The 21,830-nt window shown below is 34.4% G+C and overlaps 3 protein-coding genes and 1 non-coding gene across 8 annotated transcripts; 3 read left to right on the forward strand and 1 right to left on the reverse strand.

Moving 5' to 3' along the window:
- The first annotated feature begins 324 nt into the window (after positions 1 to 324).
- Positions 325 to 6,949, forward strand: LOC132067980 (diacylglycerol kinase 2). Its single transcript, XM_059461420.1, has 8 exons — positions 325 to 462; positions 1,657 to 2,851; positions 3,374 to 3,749; positions 4,036 to 4,112; positions 4,417 to 4,536; positions 4,627 to 4,791; positions 5,323 to 5,460; positions 6,450 to 6,949. The coding sequence occupies exons 2-8, from the start codon at positions 1,751 to 1,753 to the stop codon at positions 6,603 to 6,605; spliced, it is 2,133 nt and encodes a 710-aa protein (XP_059317403.1). The 5' UTR covers positions 325 to 462; positions 1,657 to 1,750; the 3' UTR covers positions 6,606 to 6,949.
- A 4,274-nt stretch (positions 6,950 to 11,223) lies between these two features.
- Positions 11,224 to 13,344, forward strand: LOC132067982 (protein DOG1-like 3). Of its 4 annotated transcripts, none has more exons than XM_059461423.1 (3): positions 11,224 to 11,628; positions 12,032 to 12,095; positions 12,222 to 13,344. In XM_059461423.1, exons 1-3 carry the CDS (start codon positions 11,618 to 11,620, stop codon positions 13,026 to 13,028), a joined length of 882 nt encoding a protein of 293 aa, XP_059317406.1. In that variant the 5' UTR covers positions 11,224 to 11,617; the 3' UTR covers positions 13,029 to 13,344. The 4 variants fall into 4 exon arrangements, with proteins under 4 accessions (XP_059317406.1, XP_059317409.1, XP_059317407.1 ...); XM_059461426.1 differs by having other exon boundaries at positions 11,227 to 11,434; XM_059461425.1 differs by having other exon boundaries at positions 11,228 to 11,628; positions 11,946 to 12,095.
- LOC132069037 (U6 spliceosomal RNA) lies at positions 13,004 to 13,103 on the forward strand. Its single transcript, XR_009417608.1, has one exon. It is a non-coding gene; the product is annotated as a U6 spliceosomal RNA (small nuclear RNA).
- A 2,141-nt stretch (positions 13,345 to 15,485) lies between the features above and the next one.
- LOC132067981 (protein disulfide-isomerase-like) lies at positions 15,486 to 20,015 on the reverse strand. Of its 2 annotated transcripts, none has more exons than XM_059461422.1 (11): positions 19,816 to 20,015; positions 18,876 to 18,906; positions 18,490 to 18,777; positions 17,880 to 18,065; positions 17,663 to 17,788; positions 17,145 to 17,279; positions 16,925 to 17,044; positions 16,351 to 16,468; positions 16,149 to 16,261; positions 15,815 to 16,051; positions 15,486 to 15,675 (listed from the first exon to the last, which is right to left on the reverse strand). In XM_059461422.1, exons 1-10 carry the CDS (start codon positions 19,965 to 19,967, stop codon positions 15,815 to 15,817), a joined length of 1,506 nt encoding a protein of 501 aa, XP_059317405.1. In that variant the 5' UTR covers positions 19,968 to 20,015; the 3' UTR covers positions 15,486 to 15,675. The 2 variants fall into 2 exon arrangements, with proteins under 2 accessions (XP_059317405.1, XP_059317404.1); XM_059461421.1 differs by having other exon boundaries at positions 15,811 to 16,051.
- Between the last annotated feature and the right edge of the window lie 1,815 nt (positions 20,016 to 21,830).

The following is a 21,830-nucleotide window of genomic DNA, read 5'->3' on the forward strand; positions in this document are numbered from 1 at the left end:
AATAACCATTTCATATAAAACAATACTGTGATCTCACAAGTTAGGTTTGGGAAGGGAAAAAACTAAAAAGTGTTTAGATAAACGATATCATTATAGAGATACATTAGTGACATATTGTTTCAAGTGAACATTATATTATCATAATAATTTTTTTCCATTTACTAATCACCCCCTAATAAAAAAAAAAAAAGTCTTTTTTTTTTTTTTAGCTCTAGAAACTAGAAATTGAAATCCCGCCTTTAAAGGTTGCTTTCACTTATTTTATTTATTTATTTATTTCTTTTAAAATTCAAATACTTAAGAATTTTTCTTCAGATGAATTATTTTCCAGCCAACATATTTTGACCTTTTAACGTATGAATAGAGATTGTTGAGAAATTTTTGTGATCTGTATATATTCCAATTAAATTAAATGTCGAATTTTGAGGTCATCTTCGCAAATCCCTTTTGCCTATTATTCAGGTTTCCGATCTCGCACTCTTAATTTATTTATTTTTTTAAAATAATTTATAATGTATTTTGGAGCGATCTTCATATATGTATGTGATTTTAATTTGTAGATCTAAAGTCAATTTTGAAGACCAATTCTGTATGTTGATTTTAAGATTTGTATAGCTGATCTGAGCTAATTTGTGATTGATTATTGAAGCGTAGTTTATTGATTGATTTGATATGAACTAATATTGTTTATGTGAATATATAGACATCTGTTTTTTTTTTTTTTTTTTTTTTAATGTGATATAGATATATATATGCATTTGATTTGGTTTCTGATTGTATAGCTTTATAACAACAACAACGACGTATCCAGTGTAATCCCACGAAGTGGAGTCTGTGGAGGGTAAGATGTATGCAGACCTTAGTCCTACCTTTGTGGGGGTAAAGAGGCTGTTTCCGATAGACCATCGGCTGATTGTATAGCTTTATATCAGTTTTAGTTCCAAGGTTGTGTGGTTTGGGATGTAATGGGAATTTAATGACCATAGCCCATTGTGAATGGTGAAGGGTTTGGTGATTTGAGAGTTCTACTTCCAACCCATTTTACGGGGTGGGAGGGATAGTGGGTTGTCGACTTTTTGTTGGGTTTTTTATTTGTAAATGAAAAACACGAGGAATGAGGTTTAGTGTAGTTTGCTTCTTTTATTTTTAATGGATGTTTGGTGACACAATATAACTCATGAATTACATGCTTATGCATTACCTTATTGCATGTTAATACATGTGTTATTACTTGGACCTACTAAAAACTTCATTATACATGCTTGAATTTTGTTCGCCAGTGTTCCTTTTCGAATCTACTGAGGTCAGATTATGTTTGTTAGGATTTGAAATAGCTCAATGGTCCTTATGAAAGACAGGCTCGTTTGTTATGTTTTCATAAAACCTATATTCTTATTGTATATAATGTTTAGCTTCACCTACCTCTTCTCAGTTCTAAGATATCATTTGATAGAACAGTACTCTGATGGAAATGCAATTTGACCAGAGAAGTTGCAATTTGCTGTCCTTTATCCTTGCTCGTCATATCATTTATGCATACATTTGTCTTTGGAGACTATATGCTTTTTAGCGTGTGACATGTTTCTGGATGTAGTTGAATAGTTTTCTTTACTTCGCTTATCTTGCTTTTTAATGAAACAAAGTTTCTTGTTGTAGGTTAAGGTTTCAATTACCAGAATTGGCTCCATAGGTGATAGCCTCCAGGCATTTTATAGGAATTGAAAAAGAATAATGAGACATTGGCTTAACAATGGTTGATATCAGTGTTTCATTATTGAGGTTGCTGAACAGTTCGGACTTTTTTAGTTCCTATATCTTCGCATGGTTGGTTACTGGATCTCTTGGACTGTTGGTAATCATATATGTATTCCTTAAGTGGCAACGGAAGACATCTCTCAATTGGGTTAAAGCTGCTGCTGTAGCAAAGAAGCAAGTGTGGGAGAAGCTGCAGGTTCCCTTATCCCATCATACATGGATTGAAGATTTTGCTTATGGTGTACAGCCATCCACATGCAGCGTGTGCCTCTCATCACTCGTTTCTCCACATAGCTTAGGTACAAAAGTTGCATCACGTTCTCCAGTACATCGTTGCTCTATTTGTGGTGTCGCAGCCCATTTTCGTTGTTCTCAGTTTGCCTCAAAGGATTGCAAGTGTGTAGCACAGGCCGGTTTAAGCCATGTGCGGCACCATTGGTCTGAAAGATGGACTAACTTGGATGAGAATCCTGAGATGTCTGCATTTTGTTTCTATTGTGATGAACCTTGCGGTGTTCCTTTCCTTGATGCATCTCCTACTTGGTACTGTTTATGGTGTCAACGATTGATACATGTCAAATGCCATGCCAAGATGTCTGAAGAATCTGGTGATATTTGTGATTTGGGTCCTCTCAGAAGGCTTATTCTTTCTCCACTCTATGTTAAAGATCTACAAGCTAGTGCAACACTAAGTTCTCTGGCAGATAAAATCAATACCAATGGGCACATCAGACGAAAGCGTCATCGGAACAGACATGGAAATGACCTCATAAATGGTAAAGTGCAAGACGGTTCTGCTGCAAAGAGAGCTCTGGAATATGTGATTAGATCCCTGGTGGCTTTGAAGCTTTCCAACAGTGAGACGAATAATGGCTACTCTGTAAAATGTAACAAACTGGGTGGCAGAAAAGGTAGCCAGAATGGATTGGCCTGGAACAAGCAGGAAAGTAGAATTTTGGGCAGATCTAAGAAGTATGCGCTAGTGGATTTGCCTCAGGATGCTAGACCTCTTTTGGTTTTCATAAACACTAAAAGTGGAGCTCAAAATGGTCCGGCTCTAAGAAGGAGATTAAACATGCTGTTGAATCCTGTTCAGGTGAACTTTCAATTTAAGGCTAAAAGTTAGCTTGTAGTCCTGTATATTTAGCTGTGCCACACGTAGCTTTATTTTAAAAGGAAGTAACTAGAATAATTAGCTAACAAGCAAATTATAGCAGATGTACTTAAACCATCTGAATGGCTCAACTAGGTTCTTACGCTTACTTAAGCTAGTAGCTTGGCCCTATCTTTTGCTTTGGCCAGGATGAACCTCATGCTTCCAAGATACAAATGCTCGATCACCATCCTCATTTCCTCCTTATTTTGAGCTCATTTTGTAACTTCAAATCATCTAAGTTCTGGAGTCATTTGTTTTATTGTGAAACTTTTTTTTTTTTTTGGGAATGGATGAACAAAATTTTTGAGAATGATTTAATTGTGAAGTTATAATCTATTGAAAATTACAGAAAGGTCTTTTTTACTGTTGTCCTCCTTTCCTCTCGCAATTTGTCAGTGATGAAAGTGTTTTCTCTATGTTCAAGCATTCACTTGAATAAGAATTTCATTTTCATAAATGCAGGTATTCGAACTTGGTCAGTCCCAAGGGCCTGAAGCTGGTTTAGAATTATTTAGTAACTTGCAATACTTTCGTGTCTTGGTCTGTGGTGGTGATGGGACTGTTGCTTGGGTTCTTGATGCAATTGAGCGGCTTAACTTTGAATCACCTCCACCAGTAGCAGTTCTTCCTCTGGGAACTGGTAATGATTTGTCTAGAGTCCTGCAATGGGGTGGTGGATTTGCGATGGTTGAAGGGCAAGGTGGACTAAGACCATTTCTGCATGATTTGAACCATGCTGCCGTTACAATGCTTGATCGTTGGAAAGTCAACATAATTGAAGAAAAATCTGCCTATGACACCCCCAAGGTGCAATCAAAGTTCATGCTGAATTACTTGGGTAAGCTTCCATCTGTTTGCACATTTTGACTTGTTGTCTTATTTGGTTTGGGGTTTGGATTCTATTTCCATGTCATAGGATGGGGGAAGGGGGCTTATGATGCTAGCCGAGAATTCAATGAAAGATCCTTTTATTGTGCTACTTTTAGCTGTGATGCTTGGACCTGCCTTTTAGTACTTATACCAGCACTGCGCTAAAAAATTTAATGTGCTCTCTAGATGCTGCTTGCGAGTCCTGTCACTAGTACCTTTTGATCTATCTAATTACTGAAGCTTTTCTGTTACAGGTATAGGATGTGATGCAAAGGTTGCATATGAATTTCATATGAACAGGGAAGAAAACCCTGAGAAATTTAACAGTCAGGTATGAACATGCCATTTTGAGCCTCAGTGATCTCTGAGCTACAGTTGTTTCATGACATAATTATATGAGAATATTTATTTGTATGTCCTTGAGAATAATCTTTTCAGTTGCCATATATGTTCTCGGGAAATAATATATAGAAAAACAATGGACAAAGCTTCAATTGACATTGTTGACGATGATTGATTCTGATTGCTTGTTGTCAATAGATCACTATGCTTTAGTTTCCTTCTGTTTAAATTAAATTACATCCGGCAATTTACTGTTTGTGTTGTCTGTGTGTCTAATCAAGCTTCTCCTACAGTTTGTAAATAAATTGCGATATGCAAAAGAAGGTGCTAGAGATATAATGGACAGAACTTGTGCAGATTTGCCATGGCAAGTATGGCTTGAAGTTGATGGGAAGGACATAGAGATTCCCAAGGTATACACACTGCAAAATCTGGAAGTCAAAACTGTTTCTTGCTTTCACATTTTTCATTGTAATTGATCCCCTTATTTTATAATCTATCAGGATACCGAGGGCTTGATTGTGCTAAATATTGGTAGCTATATGGGTGGAGTAGATCTGTGGCAAAATGATTTCGAGCATGACGATGACTTCAATGACCAGTCGATGCATGACAAAATACTTGAAGTTGTTAGTGTTTCTGGAGCATGGCACCTTGGCAAGCTACAGGTGTGGAAAGTTACCTTGTCCTTCCATTTCTATCTGTTCGTCAAATTCTAACTTTTGCATTTGCCCTTGGTTCATGTTGTGTAAGCTTTAATTGATGATGTTCTGCAAATTAAAATACCAACCTGTGAGGAAGTAGTTAATATGATTGATTTTTTGTTTTGTACTTAAAGCTTCTTTCGCTGTTAGTATAACAGCCTACTTTCCCTGAACTTACTCTTGAAATTAGTCTCTTGAATATCCAAATTTAAGTATGTATACTGAAAGGATCGGAAACAGCCTCTCTACCTGCCAAGGTAGGGGTAAGGTCTGCGTACACTCTACCCTCCCCAAACCCCACTTGTAGGATTACACTGGGTATGTTGTTGTTGTTGTTGAAGTATGTATACTGAAAGCATTCTCCTTCAGCTACTTACTGAGATCACCAAAGTAGCTGCTGCTTTCAAGTCTACCTCTTTCATTTTTTACCCTTTATCATTGCTTTCAGTCATTTTATACTATTTTACTTTCCTTCTTACAATCTTTGTTTTTTAGGTTGGACTTTCTCAAGCGAGGAGGCTAGCCCAAGGGGGAACTGTAAGGATACATGCTTCTAGTCCTTTCCCTGTCCAAATTGATGGGGAGCCTTTCATACAGAAACCGGGTTGTTTAGAAATAACGCATCATGGACAGGTATTTAAATTTCCTCGGTCAAGTTAACATAATTCCTGACATGAAGTGACAGGATTAAAAATAAAGCAGATTCTGATTATTTACAATTTGAAACCTTTTGTATGTATCTTGCCTGATTTCTGACTATTGATCAAGTGGATATTTCTGAAACAGTAGATTTAAGAATGGGTATGTTGTTGTAGTAGATTTAAGAATGGACAAACATTTCTTTGCTTATGCCGTTTCAAGAGGACTTTACAAAAGAGTTAGGTTGTTGATACTTCAGATTACCCATCTTTATTTGTTTTAAGAGCATACAATGGTATTGGCATATTTTTATTCTGGTTTTGCACTTAAAGACTGCATAAGGCTGAACTCATAAATTGGACTCCACAAAATAGGTTGTAAATCTAAGCTTATTCGTTTAGTTATTTAACCCGGAATTGTTCTGACATTCTATGGTGGCCCAGCTCTATACTAGCTTGGCATTTTCCTTTAAACTAACCCCTGGGTGATGTTATTTCTTTTGATTGACATAGTTATGTAAATGGTGCTTGAAGATCTATCAGTATTGCTCATGAATTATAATCCAGTTATTTACAGTAGAGGCTTCCGGTATCTAAATTTTCTCTTTTCTAGTATTTTGAGTTAAGGGCATATTAAACTCTTCGTTTTGGTACATGTGCGTATACCTTCCTCTAAAGGGTCAATTCGCAAATAATAGTTTTCACTATTTCATTTAAAATGTCATAATTAATGTCTTTCGGTCGTTTTATTCTGTTTGAGATTTATTCTCTGCTACATAATGTTTCATGGAAGATAATTTCCAGTTGGGTGCTTCCATCCAAAATGTGTGTGTAACTCGCTTGACTTTATTCAAAGTTGTCAAGATTCTTGTGGAGTTAATTGTCTTTCGTGCTGAAATTCAATCAGAAATTTCTGGATCAGATTGAAGGATTCACTCTTATTTTCTATCTGGCCTCTTCATTCTCTATCCTGTACCTTTCCAGATGTTCATGTTGAAGAAGGCATCAGGGTCCAACGAGCCTAGAGGTCACGCGGCTGCTATTATGACAGAGGTTCTGGTGGATGCCGAATGTAAAGGTCTCATAACTGCAGCCCAAAAGAAGGTACTTCTTCAGCAGATTGCTCTCCAGCTTTCTTGATTTTCACCCTTGGTGAATATTTTCACTTTCATAGACTGACCTCATTCAGCTCATAGAAACACAACTATTTTCTTTCACATTTTTTTTCTTACTCTTTTTCTAACGAGTAGTTTTTACTGAGGAAAAATTTTGTACAGTAAAGAGAGTGAAAAGATTTATTTGACATAGGAGATACGAGACACTATAGAGATGTGAGTTCCAAATGTAAATTTTGAGTTTACGGCTGTGGTCTTCTCCCAGTATGAAATCTCTTAAACTATTGACAACATATAGAATTCATTGTGGCTTTACCAGGTTCTGTTACAGATGGTATGATAAGAAAAACTTGATATGATTTTTGACTATGACATCCTGTAGCCACTTATTTATGATAGACCTGTTCATTCTTCGTTTGTATCATTTACTCTTAACTCCCATCTTGCTTGATGAGGCAGATTAAAGGAAATGTCATAGTAAATCATTATATTGCTATAGCAATTTATGCAGTGTAAGTATTATGTTATATTGCTTTATACGACATCAAGAGACATAAATTTCTCTCGGAGGAGTTATTTCTTTGAAATGTTAGTGTTAGTTTGAACTTCTCCGGAAGGTGAGTTTACAAACTCGAGTTTTTTGGAAAATTTGAAGTGTTTGTTTGAGCTTCTTTTGGCACAAAAAGGAAGTTGACTATTTTATGAAGATTAGTTTTGGAACTAGTTTTTGAATTTTTGAAAGATTTGAAGAACTGAGTTTCAGAAAACTCCAAACAAACACTATGTCCAAAGTTCAAAACGTGACTTTTGCAGACTTAACATTTGGAACATTTCAACAAAATGTCATCTTAATGTAGTCAAGATTTGTCACCAATGTTTGGTTGGTTATGTTCAATGCAAGCCCCTAATAACTAATACTATTATCTTGTTAGTTCTTGAAATATGCACAGGTAACGCATGCAGTTTCTCTGTTGTTGGTTTTTTTATCTACTGGATTGTTTGGTCAGGACAAGCAATCTTTGATGGTATAGATTCACTTGATTTCAAGTTGATGCATTCATTGGATATAGACTTTTGCTGTACTTTGTGATTTGACTGCTTGTTTCCTTAAGGAACCAATCAAACTTCCGGAAGGAAATATTATTATGACGCACCTAAATCTGAAAACTGAGGGGACACTTTTGAGTTTTGAGAATATCCCCAAAAAGGAAATGACAAAAAAATTGGTCCCACCATGTTAGTTTAAGGTAGTGTATTTTGTTAGTATTTGGTTTGTTTCTGTTGAGTTGCCCAAGTTGCAACTGGTTGAATGAATACATCATCTAATTAGTTGTACTAGGTTAAAAGTACTTTCTTCGTCTCAATCCGTTTGGCCTTGTTTTTGTTTAGTCATTCTAGGAAAGATTAGCCTACTTCTAGAGATTATTTAATATTTGCATTTTTAGTTTATCCTTATTAGTTACTCCCTTTGCTCCATTTTAAATGGCCGCATTTATTTTTAGTATATTCTATTTCTATATTTTGGGATGCTTGAACTTTAAACCTTTTCTTAACTAGATGTTTTTATTGACAGAATTGTCGCGATTTGCTTAATATCACAAGCTTTAAGAGTGCTTTATTATGAGCCCGTTTGGATGGGCTTATAACTTATCTTTATGTAAAAAAAATCGTAAGTTAAATCCTAACTTATAGACTTTTTAAAAAAAAACAAGTGCTTAAATTTTTTTTTTTTTTTTATCATACTCAAACACTACAAAAGTATTTAAAAGCTGTTTTGACTTAAAAATACCTAAAATAAGCCAATCCAAATGGGCTCTATGTGCCAATCTGTCTTTCTTTCTTTGTTAATTGTCGTGTCTAATCAAACATCGGCATATAAAATGGAACATTACGTTTTAATAGGAAGTGACGCGAACTATATTAGATTCTACCGGATACAAAGATGGTATCAAATATTACCATCAAACAAACTTAGCACTGAGAAGTAAAAAGTCTAACAAATGACGTACGTAGGAACTTTCTATTTTTGGAATTTTTAGATCAAAAAACATGCAATTGGAGCAACTTGTGGAGAGTCAAAACAAAAGACGTTGCACCCTTCGCAAGGAAAAGGAAAAAAGCCCACCGTTGAAGCCTTATACATTAACCTTCTAGTTTATTATTTTTATAATTGTGACGTTCGGGTGATCAATATTTTTTTTATCAAAACTTGGACGGTAAAATAAATTATTTGCATTCTTTTTGCTTTCACCTAGATTTGAATTTGAGACCTCATTGGTACTAGGCTACACCTGTGCTCTTCTACTCTATTTTTTTCTTACTTGTTCAGAAATTCTTCCATTCCTAACACCGGAGGTTCGAATCGTGACTAGTTCAATCACCAATCGGTCTATATGTTGTTGGTAAGCAGTAACAAGTATTTAAAATTTGTCGTACTGCACGCAAGCTGGTTATGGACAGTTTCATCATCACAGTTATTATTATTATTATTATTATTAAAAGAAAAGAAAAGAAAGAATAGTATCCAACTCAAGTCCAATTGGCATAAGAAAACCAGTGGAATAAACGACATCATTGGCACAATGATCGGTGCAAATTTTAGAGTAACTAAATGAATAGATAAATACTACGAAAATGCACATACATGCCCACTTGTTGTGGTCCAGAATTTCATAATTTGGGGAGTAATACAAGTTTCAAAAATTAAAATATGAATTCTAATTAACTCATACTAGCTTTTTATCTGAAAAAATAAAACCGATTTATGTCAAGCCATTTACGCCATTATCGTTACCAAAATGATTAATACGTTATTTTTTTATTAACGCCGATTTTACAATACGGTATGACACGCGCTCCATTTATCATTGTGGGTGGATAGTTTGGTCGGACTTTTTATTAATTTGGGATTTAAAAATGGGATAACTACATAGCATAACTAATATTACTACATATTTATATTTAGTAGCTATAGTTTAAAATAATTACATCCATAGCATATGTTAAATACATTATAGCTATATATATATAAAAAAGTAAAATACCCCATCATCACCGAAATATACTTCTCTCTTCGTCGTCTCTTCCTCTTTTTCTCTCTCGCCCATCTCTCTTTCTCCTCTCTTCACCGCTTTCCTCTTCCCTCTTTCCTCTCTCGCCCATCTCTCTTCTCCCACAATTTTCTCTCCTTTCCCTTAACGCCATCGGAGCAAAAGCACCGAAGCTAAAATCACTTTTTCTTCAATCAAAGCCTAGGAAAGTGTTTTTTTTTTTTTTCTTCACTTTTTCTTCAATCAAAGATTATGGTTGAATCCATGGGCCACCATGGTCTCACCATCACAAATCGTATGGTGTATTTTCTCGTCTAAGCATATTTTATTTTTTGTACTTTTTATTAATTTGGGATTTAAAATTGACTGCGAAAATCGTTGTTTTTAATTGAACATCGGATTCGAAAAATCACGATTCTTTTTCGTTGTATTCATTAATTTTTAGCATACAATTCAGTATTCATTAATTTTTTCGTTGTCATTTGTCGTGTATACAATGTTTTTCGCTTGTATTTGTTAATTTTTGTGCATAAAAAACGATTTTTCGCATGTATCGTTAATGAAAATGGCATGGATGATTGGTGATTGTATTCAGGTTTTTACTTATTGTATTCGAATAAAATAAGCCAATTTATAAATACAAAATATTTCATGAATACATAAAAAAAATGATTTTAGTCATTTCTAATAGTTCGATGGCATAAATGAGCCAAATAAGTAAAATGTTGTATGTCGGCCCTTAAAATGTAGTCATTTATGAAATTTTCCTTAAAATTCGAATTAAACGACGTAAATGGGAGGCCACATGTCATAGCTGGTATTATAAAAACCGGCGTTAATGTAAAATGGCATGGATGAGTGATTTTGGTTACGACGATGGCATAAATGAGCCAAACTATTGATGAGTTGCATAAATGAGTCATTTTCAATAGTTCGATGACATAAATTTGAGCCTCATTTCCGAAATAATGACATATTTGGCCTTTTCCGAAAATAAAATTCACTGCCCGTGCATATATTGTGCTTACAAAAATGAACTACCGGAAGAAACACCAAAGTTTTGTTTATCCGAAGAAAAGAAGACTTTCAAACTCTGTAATCTAAAATAAGTATTAACTATTTATATATATGGGTATAAATTATTTTATTAAAAACAAATTTTCATTAGAGTGTTAAATTATCTCCAAATATAGTAAAGCATGAGTGCAGGATAGACTAAAAAAACGTTGATTATATAAATTTGGACATTTAGTAGTATAAAAGTGTCTTGTAAATGTAGAAAAACTTGTCTAGTATTTTAAGATTCGTGAGATCTCAGGTTCAAAATCTAGTGGAGGTAAAAATGTTAGATAATTTCTTCTCATATGTCCGAGCATTGATAAACGGAGACTGATACCTATATTAATGAAAATAGTAGATATTTCGTAAAATTAGATGCACAAACTGACTTGAACACTATTACTATTAAAAAACACTTGTTTAGTATGTAATATGTTTGAAGTTTGAAGTATATCATAAATGAATATGGTCAACCACTAGATACAGTGCATACAAGCCAATAAATTAAAGTGGACAGTCTCTTTGGAATATGACTGTCAAAATATTGTGCAACTCCAGCCAGATACTGAGTCTTAGATATAGCTAGCTATTACTGCTTACGTTGCCCACCGGTTCTTATGCTCTGGTTTTTTTAAAAAAAAAAAAAACTTCATGTCGGCTATATAATCCTATAAATTTCTTTTAACTTTGTCCCAAAAAATCCACATTCTCCATGACATGACTTCGTTTTACATGCAAACAACAGGTATGCATGTACAACTTTTGTTCATATATACTTGTTGGAAATATTGTCCTAACAATCCTAATTTTCATGTGTTTTTTTGTTTTTGTTTTTTGAGTGATTTGGAAATTTAATGTTGTTATTGTTGAAAAGAGACGGAATATTTGTCCAGTCTTTGTAGGAGACATCTCTTTATTTACTGAAGAAATGATCAGAAGGTACATCTATTTAGATTTAACTCTCTATAAATACTTACCCCATCAACCCAAAAAATCAAACATTGATTTCCCTAAGATTTTGAGTTTCCATTATTTCATCCTTTTGAGTCTTTATATTTCAATATCTTCAAAAATCTCTTGCCTATTCACTTTAATTAAATTCTTATAAAAGAATTTTTGAGATTTTGAAGTACAATACAAGATGCCTTAAGTGGTTTTTCATATCGTGGGAACAAGATGTCACTTTATTACTCGTACTTTATGCCCTTATTTCACTCCCTTCAATAATCTCTTGCCTGTCTAAATTCTTACAAAAGGTTAGCAAGATTTTAGAGTTTTTCGGAACTTCTATCTACAGCACAATAGAAGATCTCTAAAGTGATTTTTTGTATCTTGAGAGCAGGACATCGCTTTGTTATTCACACTTGGATAACGCCGAAGCGTCTTTCATAGCGTGCCTTGACACGGTACCTTTTCTTATCAATTATTATTGCTTCTTATCTATTTATTAATCTAATCAAGCATTCTTTTCTAATAATTAGTACTGCCATCTCTAATATATTTCCAACGGCAAGTTTGTTTCATTTTCATAGATCATGGCCAACCACTTGATGAATACTAGCAGAAACGGAGTTCAAAATGAAGAGACATTTCACAAATTCTTCGAACAATGGCTCGTCGAACAAAACCAAGATTTGGATCAGCTTGTGCGTGCCTCGAAAGACAACAACAACCACAGGATCCTATCACCTATAATTCAGAGAGTCATGAAACACTACGAAGAATATTATACAGAAAAATCGCGATGCGCTAATGTTGATGTTTTGGGCATGTTGCATCCATCATGGAGAAGTAATCTTGAAGACGCGTTTTTATGGATCGGAGGGTGGAGGCCTAGTATGGCTTTTCACTTGTTGTACTCGAAATCTGGTATCCAACTTGAGGCAAATCTTCATGAGTTAATCAGAGGATTTAGAACTGGTGATTTAGGAGATCTTAGTGGTAGCCAACTTGGGAAAATTGATGAGTTGCAAAATAAGACAATAAGGGAAGAAAAAAAGTTAAGTGAAAATTTAGCAAAAGTTCAAGAAAGTGTGGCTGATACATCAATGGTGGAATTGTCTAATGTAGTGAGTGAAATGATGAGGGAACAAAGAGGACAAGTTGTTGAAGAAGAAGAAGAAGAAGAAGAGAAAATCAAGACAAATATTGGTAAAAAAGAGGAAGGTTTATTGGATGTGTTGAGAAAAGCTGATGATTTGAGGCTAAGGACACTTAAAGATATTTTGAGAATTTTGACACCAACTCAAGCTGTTCATTTCTTGATTGCTGCTGCTGAGCTTCACTTGAGGATTCATGAATGGGGTAAGAAAAAGGATGCTAGTCATGCCAGACAATAAAATCGGAACGATACAGAGAAGATCAGCATGGCCGATGTGCAAGGATGACAGGCATAAATTGAGTACTATATTATGAAGTCGGAATCGTGAAGAGAAGATCAGCATGGCTGCTGCATAAGGATGACATGCACAAATCAAGAAATAATAGTAAGAATAGTAGTACTTATGAATATTGTTACTGCACAAGGAGTTAATGGTATTACTACTAATTTATTAGGTTCTAGTAGGATGAAGATCTTTTAGACCCTTTTTTTGTTCATTTCTGTGTATGCACAACCATGATTAGTTAAGAGTATTAAAGATCTTTTAGGACTTCTTTTCTTCTGTTCTGTTGACATATGTTGCTCGGTCTCTTCAAAAGTATCGCGGATTATGTTTTGGATCCTCCAAAAGCTATGTATTTTGGAGGATCCGACACGAGTGCGACAGTATTTTAGAGGGTCCGAAATGATTACTTAGATTCTAGTATAATATGAAGATGTTTAGACCCTTATGTTATTGCAGTCTTGCATAAAGTAGGCTAAAAAGTAATAGCAAACCATGTATTCTCTCTGTTTTATCTTATATGGCGGTGATTGATTAGACGGAAGAGAGTCAAATATACCCCTGAACTATCACAAAAGGGTTAAATATATCCTCGTTATACTTTGGGTCCAAATATCTATACTTTATTCAAATATGAAGATGTTATATTTTGAGTCCAAATATACCTTATGTTATTGCAGTCTTGCATAAATCCATTACCCCTCTTTTTTCCTTCTTCTTTCACCACTACCATCTCCTTCTCTCCACAACCTTTGCCACCATTAGCACCACCACACCACCATCTCCACCTTCATCATATTAGAGGGCCACCACTGACATCAACCTATGCCAATTCTAAGTAAACATTTTGAGAAAATTCATGATTTTGAAAATTTTATTCTCTCTGTTTTCTTTATTGAGTTTTCACATGCTATAAATATATATATGCTTGCTTTGATTAAAAACAACAAGGTTTCACGGTAATTGTGCGTTTTTTGGTTCTCTATAGTACTAATTAACAAAATTAACTATTAATTAAATAAAGGGATGAGTATCCAACTTTGTATTTCAGTTTGCATTTTTAATCAAAAAAGGAGAAAGATCTTCACTGGAATCAGTGGAAGTATTCAGTTTGATGAGTGCTTTAAGTAATTTTTACCTAAGTCTAACTATTGAGATGAACGTGGTGCTAATGGTGGCAAAGGTTGTGGAGGGGAGGAGATGGTAGTGGTGGAAGAAGAAGGGGAAGAGAGGGGTAAATGGGTTGGGGGTGGTGAGGTAGCGAGCACCTGTCCTAGTTGTCGATGCGCATTATCTCATGTCCACCATGGACAATATTAACGGAGGAGGGGTATATTTGGACCCAAAGTATAATAGAGGGGTATATACAACTTAAAGAAAGTATAACGGTAAGATATTTAGACGCAAAGTATAACGAGGGGTATATTTAACCATTTTGATAGAAATTTGACCCTTTTCCGTTGATTAGATACGAAGTTTAAGAAAGAAAGGTTTTTGCGACATACAAAAGTGTCCTTAGAGTTTGTAAACTTAAGCATGTCATGACATTTATGTGGCTATAAGAGCGTCCCATTAAGCACAAAACGCAAAGTTTAAAGATAGAGAAAAAGTGTCATTCTTTTCAGAACAGATTAAATAAAAAATAAAAAAGGGAGCAAAGTGTCATGTGAAACGGAACCGGACAATGAGCAAGGATTTTTCTATTTTTAAATACTCAACTGCAATTTGCCAGTCAGTTGCATGGATACATGAGGTGATGCATATAAAACCAGCTAATTGACATCAAGCAAACAGAAAAAATAGAAAAAAGGGAATGGGGTGGGGTGTGGATGGAAGAAACAAAACAAAACAGCAGTCTGCAAAAGTTGAAGTTTGTCATGTAGAGTTGTCATGAGATAATCTTAAATAACAACCGACTTAACCACCAAAGGTGTTAAATATCTCTCCATTCTTAACTAGAGGTCTCCGTTTGAGCCCGAGCCCGGTGAGTTGTGTCGTGCCTTTGGTCGAGAGCACTTTACACACAAAGTAGGACTTTCCGGCGCGAATCCGGATTAGTCGACTTCAAAACGGATACCAAACACCGAGTGGAAAAAAAAACCGACATCAGCCTAAAAAGGTATAACAAATATGAAGCAGATCTAGAAATAAGTTTAAAATGAGCATCTTGGCCATTAATTCAATTATTTTTGCCTGTTCTGTTGTGGATTGTCAAAATCTCCCAGATATTTTGAATAAGAAGATAAAGGAAAACTATATAGACTTCCATTGAAAATAAACTTCTTCTATTATTAAGATATAATTGAAACCAATACCAAATTAAAATCTATGTTTTAGTACAAACAAGTATCCATTGATCATTTGCTAAATTTCATTGGAGCATTGAACAAAGAAAACTGAAAATAACTAATACTGAGTTGAGGATTTGTGAATTGATATTAATAATAGTCAAGATTCAGCTACGACTGATACATAAAATGGTGCACATGATGCAACCATTTAACTGTAATACAAAAAGCACCTAAACTCAAAGATTAACATAAAAAGCAGCAAATCCACAACAAAACTTGAGTCCTCCATGGAGTCAAACAATCCCAAAAACCTGAAAATGAGATAAAAAGTAGAATTATATCAGAACTTTCCTTTGATCATTCTATCGACGATCTAACGAGTAATTCAACACAACAAGAAATGCAGTAATCTTTATACTCATCAGATGAAAGAACAAGAATTTAACTCACTTATAGCTCATCTTTTGCTGAATCTGTTTTTACTGATTCCGATGTGGTGGAATCAGCTTGCACAGATTCCGACTGAGCAGCAGGCTTATCACGATTCTTCTCAATAAATTCAATGATGGCTTCTTTTGTTCTCTCGCTGTTATACTGGGATAAATTACCCGAAGCAGATTTGAAGTACAAAGTTGGGAATCCTTTAACGTCGAATTCACCTTTAGGAATGTCATTTGCAGTTGCATCCTGATTCAGAAGAGTACAAATAAGTAAGTGTATCGCGAGTTTGTCAGAATTAACATAACAACTTGTTTAAAAGGTAATTTAAGTCCATCATTCTTACAAGTTTTGCAATCAGAACATCGGAATCTTTTTCGTATGACAAAGCTACTTCATCCAAAATTGGAGCTAGTGATTTACAGTGGCCACACCAAGGTGCATAGAACTCTAGCAATACTGTTTTAGAAAGAACCAAACAAGATATTAGTTCACAAAAATGAAACAAAAGTAATTCATTGTCAAAGTGTTAGCACTGGTTCACGTACCATTTTTGCCCGAGTTGAGAACCAAGTCTCGAAGAGTGTCCCTAACAACCACCTTCACTGGCTCGTCGTTAACCTCAGGGATTGGTTCTGATTTCACATATGGCTTCAATTTACCGTCCTGTAACAAAGTGAAAAAGGAAAAACTAAGGAAAATTAGCAAGACGTCGCTTAAATGCAGAAAACTCCGAATGAAATGACCCTTAACTAAGGAAAATACTAGTCGAACACAACAACTGCAACAAAAAAATAATTAACTACTACTACGCCTCAATCCTGCAGCTATATGAAACTCCACTTTGAAGTTGATTTTCCGATTTTTTCTTCCCTCCTATGAGCATAAAAGACAGTGTATTCACACTCTTTGCCATATCAGCATCCTGGGGGGGTGAGGGGGGGGGGGTGGGGGGGGGGGGGGGCGTCGAGGCTATTAAATTGCCAAGTTGACCGAGGTAATTAGGCCAATATAAAGTTCAGGTGAGCACCGAATAAAAGTCGTCAAGTTCAGAGGAGTCTCGATCTATTCTGCCTAAAAGTAAAATAAAATGTACTGTTTCTCTAGTGCATAAGTCATTACCTTGTAATCCTTCAACCATGAAGCAAGAACATCAGGTTTTACATGTGCGTTGAGATACTTTTCGCCATCTTTCTCCATTATTATGATCAAAGGTGCTTGTTTGGTCTTCAGTCCGAAGTACTGCGATACATATATCAAACGAAAAATTAATGTGTGTCGTTATATGGTCATTGGCAAAGCCAATATTATTAATCAGATAGGTTGAAAGAATGTTACTGACATTGAAGGCAGCTGCAGCAGCCTCAACATCTCCCAACAGAAAGCTCAATCCGTCCCCCTTGTAAGGGGCCGCAACATCCTTATACTTGGATTGAAAAGCATCGAGCTCAGTGCTAAAGTTCACGAAAAGCAATGCCTGCATATCACGTTTACGGAGAAGAAAATGTCAATTCCTTAAGATATGAAGATAGTATTAGCTGTTTTGTCAAAGAAAAAGAAGGGATGCAGATTATGTTGAGTGTGTGTGAACAATGTCTCACATAGAAAACCGTCCGGGTTTTGGGGGCCCTTTTGAGGAAAACAATGTGGGCTTGGCCAGTGTTGAGTGCGTGTGAACAATGTTCAAGAACGAATGTTAAGGTATCTTTGGCCCAAATTTTATGTTAAGAGTATCTTTGAGTTGTTTTAGCCCAACAGATTCCACTATGGTAGTGTAGAATTCACAATAAAGCAGCAAAGACTTGATGTTGACATTGATATATCACATAAAACTGCAGACTTTACTGATTAATAGAATACCTTTGCATTGGGACCATTAAAGAATTTGCTAACATAAACTTGGTTTTCTGGATCTTTGTTAAAAATAGTGACAATCGGAATACTAGCATCTGCAATGAACTTCTCCACTGCATCAACGTCAAAATCCTGCACGAATACACGTTAAGTAATAAACTGAAAATGATATCAAACAAGTCGACATCAAACAAGATAATCATAACAGAAAATGATATACAACCTCAAAATCAACAAAGAGTTCATCGAATGGCTTAAGGAGACGAATGGTTGGCTTATCAACCGGTCCACCCCGAGGGAGGAGTTTGGCATCAACGGTGTGAGCAAAATCATAATCAGCTCGTAGTTTTTCAGCTAATGTAATAAACTTCTCAAATTTCTCTCCGGAGAGTTCTGGAAATACACCAACCTGAAAGAAATCACAAGCATTTTAACCAACAACAACCAGTAGCAAAGCCAGGATTTTTTCTAAGGGAATTCAAAATATAAAGACGTAAGCATACGAAGAAGCCAAGAGGATTCAACATCTACTATATATACACACTACTAAAATAACAGGAATTAGCAACGGACAAATTCTGTAGGTAAACAGGAAATTATTTTACAGCCGATTAGCATCGGATTAGACGACGAAGTTAGTAGCTAATTCCAATATTTTTTAGTGACACAAAAATAATATTGAGGTAGTATACATGGTATAATTCTCCGCGAACCCCTTTTTCCCCCTAACTACGCCCATGGCGACAAGCCAACAATACATAGAATATAATGCTGAGAAATAATAAGCTAAACAATGATTGAGAAGCGATAAAAAACCATGCCACTTCACTTACAACAATGATCTTTTTCTCGTCGACAAGCCTTGCAGCATCTTCCTTCGACTTAATTTCAGGAGATGGAGGGCCTGCTTGTTTCTTCAAATAAGCCACAATGCCATCTGCTTCGCGAGGACCGTTGTAATCTTGAACTTTCTTTGCTCCATCCCTCAGGATCTTAATAGTTGGGAAGCCTTGGAGCTTATATTCCTCTGCAAGTCCTCTATTTGCCTCATCACTTGCATCTATTTTAGCCAGAACAATTGGAGGATCATGACTACTCAAAATTGAAGCAGCTTTTTCATACTGGAAAAATAAGGAACATTTTTGTTACATATCAAATGACTTGCAAAAAAAAAAAAAATGTGAAAAATGTCAAATTAATATTCTGATAAAGTTAGTACCTCAGGGGCAAGTTTCTTGCAGTGTCCACACCTGTTGAAAAAAAATGGACTATCAGATTTGTAAAAAAAAGAAGACTCTTAAATTATTGAGGATAAAACAAACTCATCAATCTTGCCACTTATGTCACAGGTTCGAGTCTACGTCAAGCGAACTAAATCTAGTATTTCATAGGAGAAGGATAAAAGGTTGGTTCTCAGTCACAAAAAAATTCTTTTATTTGTTGTAAAACATAAGGAGCACAAAAAGAAATACAAAGAATTTTCTGAAGTTTATTTTTAATTTATTTTACAAAGATTTAAAATTACCAGAACAGAAAAATCCATTAGATCAAAGTAACACCATAAGGTAAAACTAAAACAACACCTATATAAATGTTAGTAATCAACAGAAACATCATCAAAAATCCTTTAACAGAATATGCCTAAACACAAAATCCTCTTCAACTCATAAACTCATAGGCGAATTCAGAATCTAGAGAGTTATAAATTCTTAAATTTTTTCATATGTATATATCATTTTAGCCGAAAATCAACGGGTTCAATTGAACAACACAACTTGTCCTAAATTCATCCTAGCATTAAAAAAATACTAAAAGCCAACATGAGATATAAAAATGATCCTCTTCAACACGTAGAGGCAAAGGCGTATTCAAAATCAAGAGTTACACACTTTAAATCTTTTCATATGTACTTATAAGTTTTAGTCGAAAAAACACAGAACTCGTCCTAAAGTCGTCTCAACATTTAAAAAGTTCCTAAAAGCCAAGAAGAAAGAAAAGATGATCCTCTTCGACACGTAAAAGCAAAGGCGAATTCAGAATTTAAAGTTATACATTTTAAATCTCTTCATATCTATATACAAGTTTTACAAAACTCATCCTAAATTCACCCATGAACGAAAAAAAGTCCTAATAGCAAACATTTGATTAAAAAGGATTACCAGGGTGCATAAAATTCAACAACAATAAAGTTGTGTTTGGAGACAGTGTCAGTGAAATTTGTATGGTCTAATGTTAACACATGTTCCTTCTCTTCTGCTATACAAACTGTAAAAAGAACTGACAAAATCACCAAAATGCCACTCCACTCCATTTTTATTTTCTCTATGTAATGTATTTTTATTGTTGTGACAAACTGAGAAAATGCTTGTATTTTTATAATGCAAAAAAGGGGCCATGTCAGCTTGGTTGATGACGTGTAAATCTGTGATTGGTCAAGGCATGTGTCAAAAGAATTAGAAGGTGAATCTGATTCATATTTTCTCTTTCTCTGGATGTCTTAAAATTAAATGCTTGATACTATTTGAATTTTAAACTACTACTATTATTTTTACAACAGTTTCAATTCATTCAATTATTTATTTAATTTAATATGAGATAATAGCATTTTTGTTTCTTCCTTAGTTATTGGTAAATTCTGATCTTGGTCCTCATGATATATGATTCAACACGTTTAACCTTGAATTAATTAAAATGTGTCTTTTTTGTCCCTTTATATAGAAAATATGCTATATTTGTACTATTTTTAGGAGTATATTACTCTAAAAAAATTGGAGTAAGAGCACAAGTTTAACATAACACATGGATAATTAAATGATGGAACAACTAGTAATTCTAAAAATTTGTGAATATTAAACAGCAAATAGATTAAAAGTGCATATTCCAAATAATTGAAGGTTAAATATCCTTAGTCAAATATTATAATAACGATTAAAATTAAAATTTACCGATTATTGAGGACCAGAATTACTATTAACCCAACACTTTATGTAATATTATTAACATTTTATACTTATGTTATATTATTAACATTTTAAACTTCACATATATAAATGGACAGATAATTATTACACACTAAACTTATGGGGTCCAACTCCACACCCCACTTTCCATAAGTATTACTTGTAAATCTTAGTAAGTTTAAAAAATTAAAATATACTTTCACAAAACTAAATAGGAGAAAAAATTAAGTCTTTTAATTCTTTTCCTTTAATGTGTGCAATCATGGGGATTATGTCAACTTTTTCCTTTTTTGCTTCTTTTTGTTTCCTTGTGAAATATAATAACTTGCTTAATGTAAATTTGGCAAAATAATTAATACTGTAGCATCTATTGATAATTTAGTCAATATACGAATAAAATTCAATTAAATTCCTTAACCATTAGATTTGAATAAATAATACAGAGAATCATTTTCATTCTATTACCTAAGTCGTGGATTATGTATATCTCCCTTTCCATGTTTGACTTTTCCAGTGAACTTCAAATTAAATTCATTTCTTGGTTGAGTTCCGAGGCGAGGCGTACTAAAAGCGCCTTCGAGCAAACAAAGAGGCGTAAATTGTGCAAGTTGTAAGCTCCAACCTTCCAGACGTAAGCCTTAAACATAAGGTGCGCCTTTCTTTGGGACGTATACTCAAATAATTTTTAAAATTGAAATGAAGAATTGCTTAATGATGTAACTATTATTTTGGTAGTTAAGTTAGCTTATAGACACGTTATATCTACGTAGGATATAAATAGCTGTTCTGGTTTGTTGGATACACATGTTTGACTGATTAACTAATTAACATTCGGGATCGAACAGTTATGTTTTGTTTATGATGTGTGTTCAAGAAAAACTTGAAAAATCGAACGGGATCGAATGACTTCAAAAACTGACATGCATTTGATTTTATTTTGTTGGATATTGAACAAGCTGTACAACCAAATATATAAATTTACTTTGTATTTATGTTTAATTTAAAATTTCATTTAACTTTTTCTCTAACCAGGCATATCGTCGATCCGATTGAGATGTAATATTCTATACGATTATTATAAATGATCTGCTCGTGTTTATTTTAAAAAAACTTGATTCTAATGTGTTTTGTTACGTATTTGTAAGTGTTATTCAGATACCTCAAGCTCTTTATATGTTCATTTCTACAAGCTGAGATCTAATCAGCTTGTATAT

Source organism: Lycium ferocissimum, chromosome 8 (assembly GCF_029784015.1).
Source record: "Lycium ferocissimum isolate CSIRO_LF1 chromosome 8, AGI_CSIRO_Lferr_CH_V1, whole genome shotgun sequence".
NCBI classification, from domain to species: Eukaryota; Viridiplantae; Streptophyta; class Magnoliopsida; order Solanales; family Solanaceae; genus Lycium; species Lycium ferocissimum.

Bases quoted from the DNA above. Each gene is read 5' to 3' on its own strand.
- LOC132067980 (XM_059461420.1), top strand. From the start codon at position 1,751: ATGGTTGATATCAGTGTTTCATTATTGAGGTTGCTGAACAGTTCGGAC. The intron at 4,792-5,322 runs GTGTGGAAAGTT...TTTGTTTTTTAG, and splicing joins GGCACCTTGGCAAGCTACAG to GTTGGACTTTCTCAAGCGAG. The intron at 5,461-6,449 runs GTATTTAAATTT...GTACCTTTCCAG, and splicing joins AAATAACGCATCATGGACAG to ATGTTCATGTTGAAGAAGGC.
- LOC132067982 (XM_059461423.1), top strand. The intron at 12,096-12,221 runs GTACCTTTTCTT...TCATTTTCATAG, and splicing joins TCATAGCGTGCCTTGACACG to ATCATGGCCAACCACTTGAT.
- LOC132067981 (XM_059461422.1), bottom strand. From the start codon at position 19,967: ATGGAGTGGAGTGGCATTTTGGTGATTTTGTCAGTTCTTTTTACAGTT. The intron at 18,907-19,815 runs GTAATCCTTTTT...TTTTTTCAACAG, and splicing joins GTTGAATTTTATGCACCCTG to GTGTGGACACTGCAAGAAAC. The intron at 16,052-16,148 runs GTAAGAATGATG...CTTCTGAATCAG, and splicing joins ATGTTCTGATTGCAAAACTT to GATGCAACTGCAAATGACAT.